This window comes from Cucurbita maxima, unplaced genomic scaffold (genome assembly GCF_002738345.1).
Source record: "Cucurbita maxima cultivar Rimu unplaced genomic scaffold, Cmax_1.0 Cma_Scf00028, whole genome shotgun sequence".
In the NCBI taxonomy this organism is placed as follows: Eukaryota; Viridiplantae; Streptophyta; class Magnoliopsida; order Cucurbitales; family Cucurbitaceae; genus Cucurbita; species Cucurbita maxima.
The window spans coordinates 627664-643283 of record NW_019272044.1 but is presented as its reverse complement, the minus strand read 5'-3'; the positions used below and the strand labels follow the sequence as shown (position 1 = coordinate 643283).

Below are 15620 nucleotides of genomic sequence, written 5' to 3'. Positions count from 1 at the left end.
TGACGTCGAATGCAAAATTCTCAATTTATTTTATTAAATTCTCTATCAAAATTTTCGTTCATTTTTTAATATAATATTTAAAAAAAAATATTCGTTTCAAAAAAAGTTTTAATAAATAATTTCTAATTTTCAATATATTTCTATAAAAAAAATATAAAAAAATGTAAAATAGTGGAACAACCATAAATATTACATAAACATTAAAAGCTAAAATTTCAATATTGTAACCACTCGAAAAATATACCTAATATGAATACATAATAAATAAGTTTTGTGTCTTAATTTTGATATGTATATAAATATATTTATATTTATATATAAAAAGCGAGGCAAGGAAGAGCCCATCGAAGATTTGGGCAGGGTGGGGAAGGAGAATATAATCCAAGTTCGGGGTCTGTTTAGCTCACAGGAACAAATCTCTCTCAACTCCCTCCTCTATCCTGTCTTAATCGAATGAGTTCCCGTAAATTAAATGAATATCTCTAATTATGACTACAATTTTAATTACAACAATTTCTATTTAAGACGTAATTACTCAAATTAAAAGTAATTATTCCATTGTAATCGTAAGAGGATTATTTTAGAATACAATAAAAATAAAAATAAAAAGTCACAAACTAAATTAATAAAATAATAATAATAATAATAATAATAAATTTATGAATCTAAATGGTCCTTAAATTTCATTGTTAGATTTCTATCCAAAATGTTAGAAAATTAAATTTTGGTCAAAATTAAAAAAAAATAAAATTATATATATATATAAGAGTAATTTGGAAGTGACATCCAGAGCATGTACAATACAAAAGAGGCTGGTTTTTGGTTTCATCCGCCATAGTTAAATCTGTTGTGTTTCATATTCATTTTGATTTTGATTTGGGACCGATGCCTTCATCTTCCTTCTACCACTATCTTTGATTTCCATTTTTGTGCTTTTGCTGCATCTGATTATGGAGGCGCCCTCCTTTGTTTCAAAAGCGAGGACTGCCTTTCATTCCGCGGCTGCTAAAGCGGAGCGAGTTTTCTTCGACTTTAAATCCGATCCATCAGGTACGCACAATCTCATCATCCATTCTCTAAATTTGCTCCCCTTTTTTTGGATTCTTCAATTCATTTTACCTTTCCCCCTCTTCCTGATTCCTCTAAGATTTTGATAAACAACAACTGCCTAAGATCCACGAACGGACTTCCAAGAACGAAGATGAAATAAGGGTATGATTCTATTTCTTCTCTGTTGACCTACTTATTTTCATTGACTTCTCTGCTATCTCATGTTCCTTCAAATTTCATGATTTAAGCTGCCTTATCGCCATCGATTTTCCAGAATTCTGGCAATTGGCTTGTGTTTTCTGCTTCGATTTCTGTGGTATATAGTAAAATAAACACGAAATGCTTTGAGTGTTCTTCAATTTGAAAAGGGTCAACTTCTTGAGCTGAAGTGGATATCAGGTTGACCGGCTATTTTAGCTTTTGTTTCACCATTTCATACTTTTCTTGTAAAACGAACAGAATGCATGTGGAAATGTCTAATTCAGCTATCTATGTTCATTCATAATCTGCATTTAGTCTAAACAAAAGATTTTCAGTGTTTATATATCCCCGGTAACAGACAATTTCTCAAGCGGATGTTGTAAAATAATTGCATTGTCTTAATGCAATGTGGAATGTTTCAGAGTCACAGTGAGCCAAAGCATTCGAAGTGGAGACCGTCGAACATCGGGACAAAACAGGACTGGCACGATAAGTTCAAAAACATTCGAATTGGAAAGAAAGCTGCTGAGGATACTGAAAAAGTTGAAAATCCCACCATGTCTGTACCATTTTATGATGAGAATTTGTACCTACTGAACATGAAAAATGATATTGAAGCAAAGGTATTAAACATTCATAAATATATAGCGTTTTTTGACGTATTTTGTCACAATCTGTATAATGTCTATTGCTCTAAGTTACCTAGAATGGTTCATAAGTGGATTCAACTTCCAAGTTCTACATACATTAGCAATTAGGAAAAGAGGAAGCCTTAATGTTCGAGCCGTCCGATTTGGTAAACTAATGGAAAACTCCATAGAATTTGTATGCTCGTACGTGTTTTTGACCATTATAGTCTATACAAATAATGTCCTCCGAGGTGATGACTCTGGAGTTAATCATAATCTTTGTGATATAACTAAGATCTGTCTTGTTGATTGAATTTTTCTCTTATACTAACTAGTCTCGTATTTATTTAGAATGCAGAAATAGTTCCATCAGTTGAAAGCTTTTTGGCTACTGATAGAGCTAGTATTCCTCCCCTTTCAGTTATAAAGCAGCTGGCTATCGCTGTTGAGTGAGTTTCTCTTCTTTCACGTTTTCGATATTTTGATTGCGTTCTTTTGTTTTTCTTCGATTTTCTGGTGGATCTTGTATTCACACTATTATTTTCGAGGATAAAGGACTTCCTGGATACTTGGTTCTTAAATGTTGACAGTCTTGGTCTCTGGTCATTTTATCGATGTTTTCCTACAAACTATTTGACGAGCTTGCATTGAAACTTGTTACTGATACCTCAATATCCATACTCTTAACCTAGGGCTGGAAAGAAATCCAAGTCGATAAAGAGTTTGGTTGCTTCGCCAGGAGATTCTTCATCTACAAGGGAGAAGTCGGGGTTGAGTCTGTCTTCTGTGAGGGCATTAATGCTTCGTGAAAAGGAGGAAAAGAGCTCAACTGAATTTCGTCTTGATGAAAGAGTTCAATCTTTAATTTGTTCACTCTTCGATGCAGGTACATGCACATTTCAGGTTACGCACGATGTGATGTATTCATGTAATTTCTTGCATAAATTCCTGCAACGATCTTTCACTTCCATTATAATCATCTGTAACGTATGCGCAGAGGGAGGAGATTTTCTCAGAAGGAACTTTGGCACTGCTTCAGAGGGCACAATTGTGACATCCTTGACTAGAGATATTCATGGTGCTCCTCCAGATAGCCTCCTTGTTAAGATTTCTGAAGTCATAGGAAGCTTCAGATGTCTTCGGAAAATGGCACTTTTTTGGTGCAGAATTGTCGATGAAGTGAGTTCACGATATAGAACTTGATTGTGCTACCTAAGGAATGGTTACAAATGATGAAAATATTTCTTTTTGTGCTTAAAGCTTATTATTCAAAATTTTATAGACACCTTTTTTGTTTTAGAGAAAGGACACTTGGTTCATGCTTACCAGATAGTTCAACCCTTTTTTATAACTGTAACTAATGAAGTTTGTTTGGAATGATTTTATTATGCAGATGAGAAGATTCTGGGCAGAAGAGCGATATATACCTGGCATTCCAATAGATGAAATTCCAGATCTAAATTCATGTCTTCTATATCAGCGATTTCAGGTTATAAATTGTTGCGTCTCCCGCAAAAGACGCCATGAAATAGCAACTGACAAGTTAGATGCTGTACTACGGGAAGCAAGTTCAAATGCTGAATCAAGAACATCTGAAGTAACTGTTCCTGCAAACACTCTTTTGTATGCGAGACTCAGTAACGGGGAACTTGCACTTCGACTAGGTGCTGATTGCCCATTTGGTGACCATAAAATGTTAGAAACTGGTGAAGCAGTTTACTCTCCTGTTACACAGGTTCGGCTAATGGTATTGGATCTTTTCATCAGTGTTAAAGAATGCAAAGGCTTAATCCAACCTAATTTTTGTGGACAGGAAGGTCCTTTGCTAACTGAAGACGTCATTAAAGAAACAGAGGAGTTTGTTCTTCGAACCGGAAGGTATATTATTTCACTCGGTTTTATTTTTAACATTATATCATCCGGTATTTCTGCTTGACGACTACAAAATCTCCAATTTGCAGTGTGGGTGCTGGATGTTCTCAACTTCTCTCAGACATGCAAGCTTTCAAGGTCACTTTTTACTGTCAATATCTACTGTCCACCGTATATCGATTAACGGAATACTTAAGGTGATGTGTTCTAGTAGACTAACTTCGCTGTTACTATTAATCTAGGCTGCAAATCCTGGCTGTATCTTGGAAGATTTTGTAAGATGGCACTCCCCTCCTGATTGGACAGAACCTGAACCAAATAATGATAGTATAGATTCTCCTGTTGGTATTGATTCAAGAGGTCAACTTAGCAGTCGAATGCAAAAAGAAGGTGTAGACCTTTATCTGATGTTCACTCTGTCTTAATTTCGACATTATGGTGCTGATATTTCTCATAAATTGGAATGTGAATATTGGACTTAATTTGAGGGAGTCTCCTGCTAGTTAATTTCTTTTACCGTAGCTGTCCTTCCTTTCCTCATTTCTACTGGACTCTGGGCAAAAAAACTAGATTTCCGAACCTTTCTTTCCCACCCCATTCAATGGAGAGCTGTAACTGAAGCAAGCACTTGGCTTTAGAGCCCTAGCTTGCTTTGGCTATAGTTTTACGGATTAGGAACATTCATTGGGGGGATGAATGTAAGTGGGTACCGCGATTCCTCTGTATAATAGCCTTGTTCTTGGGATTTGGAAATTATGTCATAAACGCTGAGTTTTATTTCTGTTCATACCAGGTAATTTGTGGCGCGAACTATGGGAAACATCGAAAGCTGTGCCTGCTGTTAAACAAACACCACTCTTTGATGAGGATTTGGTCGTGTAAGTTGGAGGAATTTAAAACCAGTTACTGTTTGTTTGTTCTGTACTTGAAACTGTGGCGCTAAACTGTGATACTGCAGGGAAGGTATTCTGAGTGATTTGGAGGAGTTGCCACCTTCTGAGCTGTTTGAGCCGCTGTTCATTTCTTTAGTAAGTTGATTATTACTACACAATTCTTCCTATTGTCTAATAACGTACTTAACTTACTGGGAAATGGGTTTGAGTTTATTATCTCTGTAGTCTTGAGAAGTAATAGTTCTTGGCAGATTGGATCTCAAGAATGAGTTCATCAAGCTTTCCGGGGATCTTAGTTCCTGGAATTTTAAACTAATTGTTGAGTTCCTGTGCTATCCCACAATGGTTGGGGTGGAGAACGAAACACCTTTTATAAGGGTGTGGAAACCTCTCTCTAGCAAACACGTTTTAAAAACCTTGAGGGGAAGCCCGAAAAGGAAAGCCCAAAGAGGACAATATCTGCTAGCGGTAGGTCTGGAGTATTACAAATGGTATCAGAGTCAGGTACCGGGCAATGTGTCAGCGAGGAAGCTGTTCCCCGAAGGGGGTAGACACGAGTTGGTGTGCCAGCGGGTGGGTCCTGAAGGAGGCTGTAGTTTTGAAAAGTAATAGTTCTTGGCAGATTGGATCTCAAGAATGAGTTCATCAAGCTTTCCAGGGATCTTAGTTCCTGGAATTTTAAACTAATTGTTGAGTTCCTGTTCTATTCCACATCGGTTGGGGAGGAGAACGAAACACCCTTTATAAGGGTATGGAAACCTTTCCCTAGCAGACACGTTTTAAAAACTTTGAGGGGAAGCCCGAAAGGAAACCCCAAAGAGGACAATATTTGCTAGTGGTGGGCATAGGCCGTTACAGTTCGTATAAATAAACTTTCTTCCAATTAATGGCTTCATATCTCTTTAATTGCGATGAGAAAGATCCCTATGCCTTGTGAAGATAATGAATCTTCAAAATATCTCTTCGATACCACGAGTCTCTATGCTAACATAATCTTCTTTTCTATGTGCAGCTTGGTTTAGGATTCATAATGGCGGAGGCCAAGTTGGCTAAAAATAATAATCTGTCAAGCTTGTTCTATGAGTGCAAGGGCTATGTTGTAGCAACATGTCAAAGAAGCTCTTGGAGCAACAAAGTTGATGATATTTGTCAGGTTCGCTCCGACTTTTTGCTGCTTTCATGCATATCTTACGAACCACAAATCTTTTTAAAGCTTTGAGATCATTGTATGATATTTTCGTGTGCCTATGAATTAAAATGTGCGGTCGATTTCACATCCAACCAAGTCGTTTACCAGATAACAAAAGAGTTCCCATGACACGGAGTGGCCTTGCCCGTGGTGGGAACAAGGAAGCTAATAGAATTAATGGCATTTTTGAAACGTTTCTTGCATATCTGTTTATTAGTATCGAATCACGATCGTGATTCAAGCTGATGTATATGATCGGGATTCAAAACAGGTGTATGAAACAGTGGAGACTATGATGGTGAATCCAGAGGAAATTCTGAAGGCTATGAAGCAGCCAGAAGAATCAAACATGACAGGCGGTGAGCTGAAACGCCGTTTCAAGAAGATGAGTCTGAACTTCGTAGGGAAGGATGGAGATTCAAGAAAATCATCTCCAAAAAATGTGAACTCGGACGAAAGGCCATCGTCACCGTCGTTCTCGTCGTTCTTCGACAGTAAATCATCTTTATTTGCGAAGAAGCCTCCTAAACCAGAAACTCTATCTGCTGCTACTCCTGATGAAAATGGTTGGACATTTGTTTAAACAGACAGCTGAAACTCTTCTGCCAGACACTTAAAAGCTGAATTGTAAATTATATATTGAAACCGCATTTAAATAGTGATGGGTTGGTTCCTTTTGTAGTATACAGAAACGATTATTCTTCGTTGGTTGCATGATTTGATTATTATTTCTTTTTCGATGTAAATATATAGCATGGGATGACATGGGATTTTGTTCATTTACTTCTAATTTTCTCATAAATTTTATCTTATTGACTGAATAAAGAGACTGCATATTTGATGAACACTACAACTCTGTTCTCTTTATGCCATTTTTTGAAGTTACTTTACATATTTTGTTTGTGTTATTGTGTGGGTGTACTGATATTGCTTCATCTTTGTTTCTGAATATTTAGATAAAACGAGAGGTTTTCTTATTTAGCTTTTACATGATTTATCAGTTGATCGAATATTTTCTTTTGACCATTTGACAAACACATCGAATGGATTACAACCATTTGGAGTGGAGGGAAGTGACACAAATTTAGTTGGCCACTCTCGGTCTCGGCCATTTTTAGGATAAGATAATTATTTAAACGGGTGAATCTGATGAGAAACAAAATCATCGCTTTTTAGGTTTTCATTTTCTTCCAACAAATTTCCTCTCTTTCCGTCAAGGATTTTCCCTCACCAATTGTCAAAAGACAACATAATTGTTATGATTTGAGTATTACATGAACTCATATCAACGTTTCTTGCAAAGTGATATTAGAGCGAAGGTCAAAATATGTCGTTCAACAATATGCTACATTCTCGACTTACCCATTTTGAAGGAAATAATTATAGAGTCAACAAATGATACTTGACTGAATAAAGACCTCCAAGGCAATTCTGATTGGTCAAAAGATGCTCTACTTTGGCGTAGAGGGTGGGACCAAGGCACATAGTTTGTATGATCGGCAACATGAAAAAATTCATGTGAGTAGAGATGTTATATTCGAAGAAGAGAAGAAGTGGGATTGGTGCAGCGTTGACAATAACAAGCAGACTATTACAGAGTTCACTGCCCTAGAAGAATAGGGACACGCAAGAGACCTAGAAAGTGTACCGTCAATGCCTAACAAATCCACACATGTCATTACAAGAGAGCTCAAACGAGAGCATTTTTTTAAAATAAGCTATAGAATGGGGCGGGAGTATTGAATATTATAGAAAAGTTAGAAAATTATCCTCATTGTAGGACTGGAAGATGTAAGGTTGATTGATTGAAATCTATTTTCTAACAGGAAATGGTTATACAACATCCAGACCTCTCGAGATTGTCCATATAAATTTATATGGACCCATATGAACTACTATGCTTGAAGTTATCATTAGAAGAGATGAATATACAAGCTAAAGAAAAAAAGAAGTTAATTTGAGTATTTTAAGACAAAATGAAAGCAGCTCGAAGGTGAATATTTTATTTTTACAAGTTTCTGGAAGGAATGTAATGAAACGCTTGAAGCACTCCTAGAAAAGAAAGTCTGCACCTCATGTAGAAGATGCATAGGTAGAAGAGTATGCTTGTAGCAACAGATGCATAAGGAGAAGAGTATGCCCGTACCTCGTGCAGCAGTGAATAAAAGGCATACAAGTACTATGGAGAAAAGTATACTCGTAGCTCATGCAGCAGAGACATAATTAAACAAAGGTGTACATGCAACAAAGGTGTAGGTAGAAGAGGAAGCTTGCAGCTCATGCAACAAAGGTGTAGGTATTAGAGTATGCGTGTAACAACAGATGTGTAAGAAGAACAATATACCTACAACTCGTGCAATAGAGACGCAAGTAGAAGAAAAGGCATGTAGCAACATGCAACAAAGATGTAGAAGAAACGGCTTGCACCTCATGCAACAAAGATGTAGGTAGAAGAGGAAACTTGCATCTTGTAGAAGATGCGTAGGTATAAGAGTATGCTTGTAGTAATAGATGCGTAAGAAAAAAAGTATGTTAGTAGCTCATACAACAGAGACAAAATAGAAGGAAAGACATGTAGGAGTAGAGAAGTAAGTAGAATATTATAGAGGCATGCAACAACAGAGATGTGGATAGAAAAGGAGGGCTGCAACTAATGTAACAGAGACATAAGTAGAAGAAATGATCTGTAGTTATGCAATAGTGTCGTATGCAAAAGAAACGACCTATAGCTCATACAGCAAATTTATAGGTAGAAGAGTATAACAATATGTCTATAGTTCATGCAACAACTACGTAAATATATACGTAAGTATATGTTTTAGAGCCAACACATACTAAACAATGTCTATGGAAGGGAGCCTGATGTTGAATACATTTGGGTTGTTCGTGCAATTGAATCCGTTCATAAAATTAAATAATGAGAGTTTGTTTCTCTCTACCCAGCAACTCATCAAGTGATATTGGCTATGGGTGTATCTTTTCTGCCGCAAGCCTGATATTGTGGAGAAACGACCTATTCTAACCTAAGTCTAAGAAAAATAAATGTGACTATATGCATGTGTCATGGTCTCGAGTTGTGATGTCGTCGCTAGTCGTACAAGAATGTATTCCCTTAACCTAAAATAGAAGTAGCATGTGGCATATACTCAACAAGTGACCCCACTATTGAGGTTAAATGCAAACACATATAATTTTCATGAATGGGACCTGTCATAACAATCTGTTTTCTACCGCGGCTATCATAACGGACAACTTGGATGTGTAATTAATTTCCTACACACGGCCCATACGTGCAAGTATAAACCCACCAGTCGATTCGCACACCTCGTGGGCCCCATTTTCTTGTCGGGCAAGCATTCTTTGATAGCTCATGATGTCGAACCCACCAGTCGAGCATTCTTTGATGCCGTCTCGGTAGTATTATGTCAAACATAATGATCATTCTCCTGCCTAGTAGTGTACGTGTCCATACCATTGTGAAAGAATAGGGGTATCCCCCAATGCATGAGCCACAATAATGCATGAGGTCCCTACATTTTTTTTCGTTTTAATTATCTTTAATACAACCCCGCTAGCATTTCGTACATATTATATCGTTTTTCATATCATTTCTCATATCGTTTATCATATCATTTATCATATCTTTCATGCATACGCTAGGATTGTATTTCATGTTAATTTGCCGTTTTTGCATGTCAATCATATCATATCTTCAGATTACATACATGTCATATCATAACGTTTCATCTTCCAAACTTATAACTATTTTCATCATGTACATATCATACCATAACATATTGTATCACAATATATCACATTATAAACGTGTCAATTTAACATGTATCTCGTATCATAACATATATCATATCATTTTCATATCATATCACAACTTATACATGTTCGTTATTCACATGTATCATAATCATATTGTTAAGGATATATAGTAATAAATTATAGTTTACCATATATATTATATTTGATATTTTATTATAAGGCAAATATCTAATATTTGCTTTATTATCATAGGTATCTTTCCATTTATTGTTATTTCCATTTATTACTATTTCCATATCCTTGTAATTCATTTGATTATAAATAAGATAACTTTCACACCATTTAGGTGTGGTGGATTAATCAAACATTCACATGGCAGTCACAAATAAATGGCCTCTTCGACAACTTGATGTCAAGAATGCTTTTCTCAATGGAACGCTTATTGAACGTGTTCATATGGAACAACCTCCTGGGTATGTTGATCCTCGATTTCCAAAGCATGTTTGTCTATTAAAGAAAGCTCTCTATGGCTTAAAGCAAGCTCCTCGTGCTTGGTTTCAGCGTTTTAGCTCATTTCTTCTCACACTTGGGTTTTCTTGTAGTCGCGCTGACACGTCCCTTTTTGTCTTTCATCAGCAATCTAACCTTATCTATTTGCTTCTTTATGTTGATGACATTATTGTTACCGGCAACAACTCATCTCTTATTAACAGCTTTACTCGCAAGCTTCATTCTGAGTTTGCTACCAAAGATTTGGGTTCTCTCAGTTACTTTCTTGGTCTTGAAGCTTCACCCACTCCTGATGGTCTCTTTATCAGTCAGTTAAAATATGCTCGAGATATTCTTACTCGTGCTCAGTTGCTCGATAGCAAACCAGTTCACACTCCCATGGTTGTTTCTCAACACCTGACTGCTGATGGTTCTCCTTTCTCTGATCCTACTCTCTACAGATCTCTTGTTGGCGCCCTTCAGTACTTGACTATCACGCGTCCAGATATTGCCTATGCTGTCAATTCTGTCAGTCAATTCTTGCATGCCCCTACTGCAGATCACTTTCTTGCTGTCAAACGTATTCTTCGCTATGTCAAAGGAACACTCCACTTTGGTCTTATCTTTCGTCCATCCACTGTTCCTAGTACGCTAGTCGCTTATTCGGATGCTGACTGGGCTGGTTGTCCCGATACTCGTCGTTCTACATCCGGCTATTCTATTTATCTTGGTAACAATCTCATTTCTTGGAGTGCCAAAAAGCAACCTACTGTATCACGCTCCAGCTGTGAATCTGAGTATCGTGCTCTTGCCACAACTGCTGCTGAACTTCTTTGGGTTACGCATATTTTGCATGACCTCAAGGTCCCTATTTCACAGCAGCCCTTACTCTTATGTGACAACAAAAGTGCTATTTTTTTGAGCTCTAATCCTGTTTCTCACAAGCGGGCCAAGCATGTTGAACTAGATTATCATTTCCTTCGAGAACTTGTTATCGCTGGCAAACTTCGTACACAATATGTACCCTCTCATCTCCAAGTTGCTGACATCTTCACAAAGAGTATTTCTCGACCTCTCTTTGAATTTTTAGATTCAAGCTTCACGTTCGTTTAATCCGACGCTTAGCTTGCGGTGGGGTGTTAAGGATATATAGTAATAAATTATAGTTTACCATATATATTATATTTGATATTTTATTATAAGGCAAATATCTAATATTTGCTTTATTATCATAGGTATCTTTCCATTTATTGTTATTTCCATTTATTACTATTTCCATATCCTTGTAATTCATTTGATTATAAATAAGATAACTTTCACACCATTTAGGTGTGGTGGATTAATCAAACATTCACACATATCTTATCGTAAACACTTCATAGTCATACCGTTTCCATATGTATATCCTAAATCTTATCGTTTAATGAACGTATCCTAGTCATACCATTATAGGAACGTATCCTAACCCTATTGTTCTATCAATCTATCATAATACTATCATGTTCTATCCATAATCTAATCATATCCCCTTATCAATCGAGCATGACTATGTTGTTTTCTATACTTAACTTCATCATATCGTTATATTAATCATATCTTAACTATAGTGTTTTCTATACATGATCTTAACTTATCATTTTATCTATCTCTCATAACTATAGTGTTTTCTATACATGACCTTATTGTATCGTTTTATCAAACTATCATAACTATAGTGTTTCCTACACATAACCTCATCGTATCGTTTTATGAACATATCTTAAAATTATCGTTACATTACATTTAGTGCATCCTTCTCATATCGTATCTCAAACATATAATAAAACACATCATACCGTAAGTATTATCATACATCGCATATCATCACATATACATATCATATCATAATCCTATCAATTCGTAAACAATTCACACATATCAATATATATGATACGTGCAGAACCATGAGGCACGTGTCAACACACAACATTAAATATAACCATGTCAATAGTAAGGTCACTTACCTGATTAGCATAGGCTTGTGTCCCCACCTTAATGAAAGTTCGATTTTGTTATTTGTATTCAAGTCAACCTATACAAATACATTACATCAATTTCACGTTTAATTCTCTAAATTTTATAATGGTTCATGTGTTAGATTTCATGCTAGCATTAAAGACTTTGTATGAGTAGAGTCTTGGAACATTATAATATATATATATATATATATATTCTATTTTTTTTTTTTTTTAGATTTCATTTTCTATTATTAAGTTTTTAGGGAAGATATTGTTACTAGTGAAGATATTGTTACTATAAAGATTTTGATGGAGTTTCTTGCCTTCTAATATTTACTTTTTTATCTTTTAATTTTGTTTACCAAATCTTTCCTCTTAACTCTTTGTATTTATTTTAGTTCTCTAAACTGATAATCCATACTTACTCTCAATTTTTTTTTTCTTTTTTCTTTTTCTCATTTTGAAAAGATGGGATTCACTAAATACTATGAACATATGTTGTTGGTGAAAACTGCAAAGGGAGATAACATTCTTATTATTTGCTTATATGTCGATGACATAATATTTACTGGCAATAATGAAGAAATGTTTGAAGAAAGAATTTGAAATGACAGATCTTGGTTTGATGAGATATTGCCTTGTAGTAGAAGTTACTCAAACTGCCACATGTAACTTCATCAGTTAGAAGAAATATGCTCAAGTGCTGCTTGAAAGATTTAAAATAGATGAGCACACATTTAAAACTCCATCAGAATTGGGTTTGAAGTTGCATAAGGATATTGAAGAGCTCGAGATTGATGATAAGTATTTCAACCAAATTGTGGGAAATTTGATGTACTTAATATGTTTTTTGACCATTGGCAAGAGAAAATCCCTTCTCACAATTGGTGTGAGAGGAAATCATTTGATGAAAAGAGAGAAGAAAATTGTTGGAAAAAAATAAAAACTCTTAAAAATAACAGAGAGATAATTGAGATTTGACTTTCCCAGGTTGTTTTCTTTTTCAACTGATTCGCCTATTTAAATAATTAACTTATCCTGGCCAAATAAATCTATGCCAAATAAATATATGGCACTTCCTTCAAAATGGCCACCTAAAAAATTACCTGGCCAATTAAATCTATGCCACTCTCTTCAAAATGGTACCTAAAAAATTGGTAATCCATTCGAGTGTAAAAATGGTGGCCAGTTAAATCTATGACATTTCCTTCAAAATCTAGGTGTTTGTCAAGTCAAAGAAATTCAATCAACTCATTAAAACATGTAAAGCTAAATAAGGAAGCTACTCCTCAACCTATGATATATCTACCTTATTATTTCAACTTCGATCTTTGAACGAAGTTTCTCAAATTTTACCCATGCCAGAGACTTGGTAAAGATGTCTCCAAGCTGTTCCTCTGTTCAGATGAAGTCAATCTTGATAAGCCCTTGATCTGTATACTCCCGAATGTAATGAAACCTGATCTCTATGTGCTTGCTTCGGTTGTACAAAACTACTTTTTTGATCAGGGAGATTGTAGCTTTGTTGTCCACATAAAGCATTGGTGGATCGCCTTCTTTTCCGATGAGTTCCTCCATCAGTCGCACAAGCCAGACCCCCTGTGTTGCTGCCGTCGAAGCAGCAATGTACTCTGCTTCACAAGAAAATAAAGCAACTACCTTTTGCTTAGTTGATTGTCAGCAGATCACGCCGCCTGAGAGGAAGTAAATCATCCTGCTAGTGCTCTTACGATCATCAACGTCACCGGCCATGTCACTATCACTGTAGCCGACCAGCTCAAGCTTCTTTTTTCCTCTCCCTGCGTAGTATCTTACACCCCAACCTCTGGTTCCGGCTACATAGCCCAGGATGTGCTTGACAGCCACCAGATGCTCCTCCCTAGGTGCTTCCATAAACCTACTCACGTATCCAATGGAATAAGCAAGATCAGGACGTGTGTTTACCAAATATCGCAAACTCCCGACAATGCTGCGGTAATTGGTGGAGTCGACTGCCGTCGTAGTGCCGACCTTCCTAAGCTGGAGTCGGACCTCCATTGGCGTCCTTGTAAGGTTACTGTCTGCTAGCCCAGTAGTGTCCAACAACTGTTTTGGGTACGCACTTTGACAGATGGTGATGCCGGCAGTACTCTATTGCACTTCGATGCCGAGGTAGTAGCTGTGTACTCCGAGATCACTCATCTTGAAGTTCTTTGACATCTCTCTCTTGAATCTTCCAAGGACTTCCATGTCACCTTCAGTGATTATGTGGTCGTCGACGTACACTCCCACAATCAGTCGTTGCTCGCCGTGGCCGTGCGTGTACATGCCATGCTTAGAGGCACAACGCTTGAACTTCAGTGATAGTAGGGTACTGTCGAGCTTCGCGTTCCAGGCTCGTGGTGCTTGCCGAAGCCTGTAGAGTGCGTTGTGCAGGCGCACTACCTTACCAGGGTTGTCATTGTCCAGGAAGCCAGGTGGTTGTCGGACGTAGACAGTCACCTTCAGCTCTCCGTTAAGGAAAGCAGACTTCACGTCCATGTGGTGGACCTCCCAAGAGCAATGTGTCGTGATTGCCAGCAAAAGGCGAACGGATTCTAACCTTGCCATCGACGCAAATACCTCTTCGAAGTCCACATCTTCCTTCTGGACGTAGCCCTTGGCCACCAGATGGGCACACACAACTTCTCCCTTTTCATTGCACTTCAGTTTGAAGACCCATTTGAGCCCTATTGCTCGGTGTCCCTATGGCATATTCTCCAGACTCAACATCTTGTTCTCGGTGATGGATGTCATCTCTTCCTACATTTCCTTCAGCCAGCACGGGTTCCTTTCTGCTTCGGCGAAGGTGTTCGGTTCATCTATGCTGATGCATGAAGTTCGGCCACCTCTTGTCCAGGTGGTTCACCTCCTCCCACTAGGTCTTCCATCCTCCGATACCTGGGCACCAGATCATCATCGTGATCAGCATCCAGCGTCGAATCTGCAGTCTGTGGTGTTGCGAACTCCATTGGTTCAGGGGGTGCAGCTGCTGGCGGCGGTGACAGTTCTTGATGCTGGGCTCGTCCTTCTTGCGGCTCAGTGATGAGGTACTCCACTGTGAATTGATTTGGGTTGTGGTCTACCTCGATCACGTCGTTCCACTGCCAGAAGATGCTTTCTTCGAAGATGACGTCGCGAGACACGTGAGCTCGCCCCCCCTGCAAGATCATAGAGTCTATACGCCTCTCCCGGATTCGGAGCCGATGAAGACGACTTTCAGCCCCCTGGGATCGAGCTTGGCGAGGTGGGGACGCGCTACCTTCATGTATGCAACGCAGCCGAACACTCGGAGATGGTGTACCGCTGGCTTCTTGTTTTACTAGACCTCGTGTGGCATCTTCCCGTCGAGGCTTCGCATTGGCGAACGATTGAGGAGGTAGACTGCCCTCATTACTGCCTCTCCCCAGAATTTTCCAGGCATCCCGACCGTCATCAGCAATGACCTCGCTGTCCTGACGATGGTCTAATTTCAGCATTCTACCACCCCATTCTGTGGTTGGGGGGG

The 15620-nt window shown here is 37.8% G+C and overlaps 1 protein-coding gene across 2 annotated transcripts; it reads left to right on the top strand.

The window, feature by feature from the left end:
- The first annotated feature begins 788 nt into the window (after positions 1 to 788).
- LOC111500257 (rab3 GTPase-activating protein catalytic subunit-like) lies at positions 789 to 6617 on the top strand. Of its 2 annotated transcripts, none has more exons than XM_023151964.1 (14): positions 789 to 1050; positions 1148 to 1212; positions 1674 to 1874; positions 2232 to 2329; positions 2573 to 2766; positions 2878 to 3059; positions 3274 to 3615; positions 3694 to 3758; positions 3842 to 3890; positions 3995 to 4142; positions 4546 to 4630; positions 4711 to 4780; positions 5658 to 5798; positions 6106 to 6617. In XM_023151964.1, the coding sequence occupies exons 1-14, from the start codon at positions 951 to 953 to the stop codon at positions 6415 to 6417; spliced, it is 2052 nt and encodes a 683-aa protein (XP_023007732.1). In that variant the 5' UTR covers positions 789 to 950; the 3' UTR covers positions 6418 to 6617. The 2 variants fall into 2 exon arrangements, with proteins under 2 accessions (XP_023007732.1, XP_023007734.1); XM_023151966.1 differs by lacking the exon at positions 6106 to 6617 and adding an exon at positions 5943 to 6090.
- Positions 6618 to 15620: the final 9003 nt, after the last annotated feature.

Coding starts and splice junctions, on each gene's coding strand:
- LOC111500257 (XM_023151964.1), top strand. CDS start 951: ATGGAGGCGCCCTCCTTTGTTTCAAAAGCGAGGACTGCCTTTCATTCC. Junction 2,767..2,877: donor TTGTTCACTCTTCGATGCAG/GTACATGCACAT, acceptor ACGTATGCGCAG/AGGGAGGAGATTTTCTCAGA. Junction 4,631..4,710: donor TTTGATGAGGATTTGGTCGT/GTAAGTTGGAGG, acceptor GTGATACTGCAG/GGAAGGTATTCTGAGTGATT.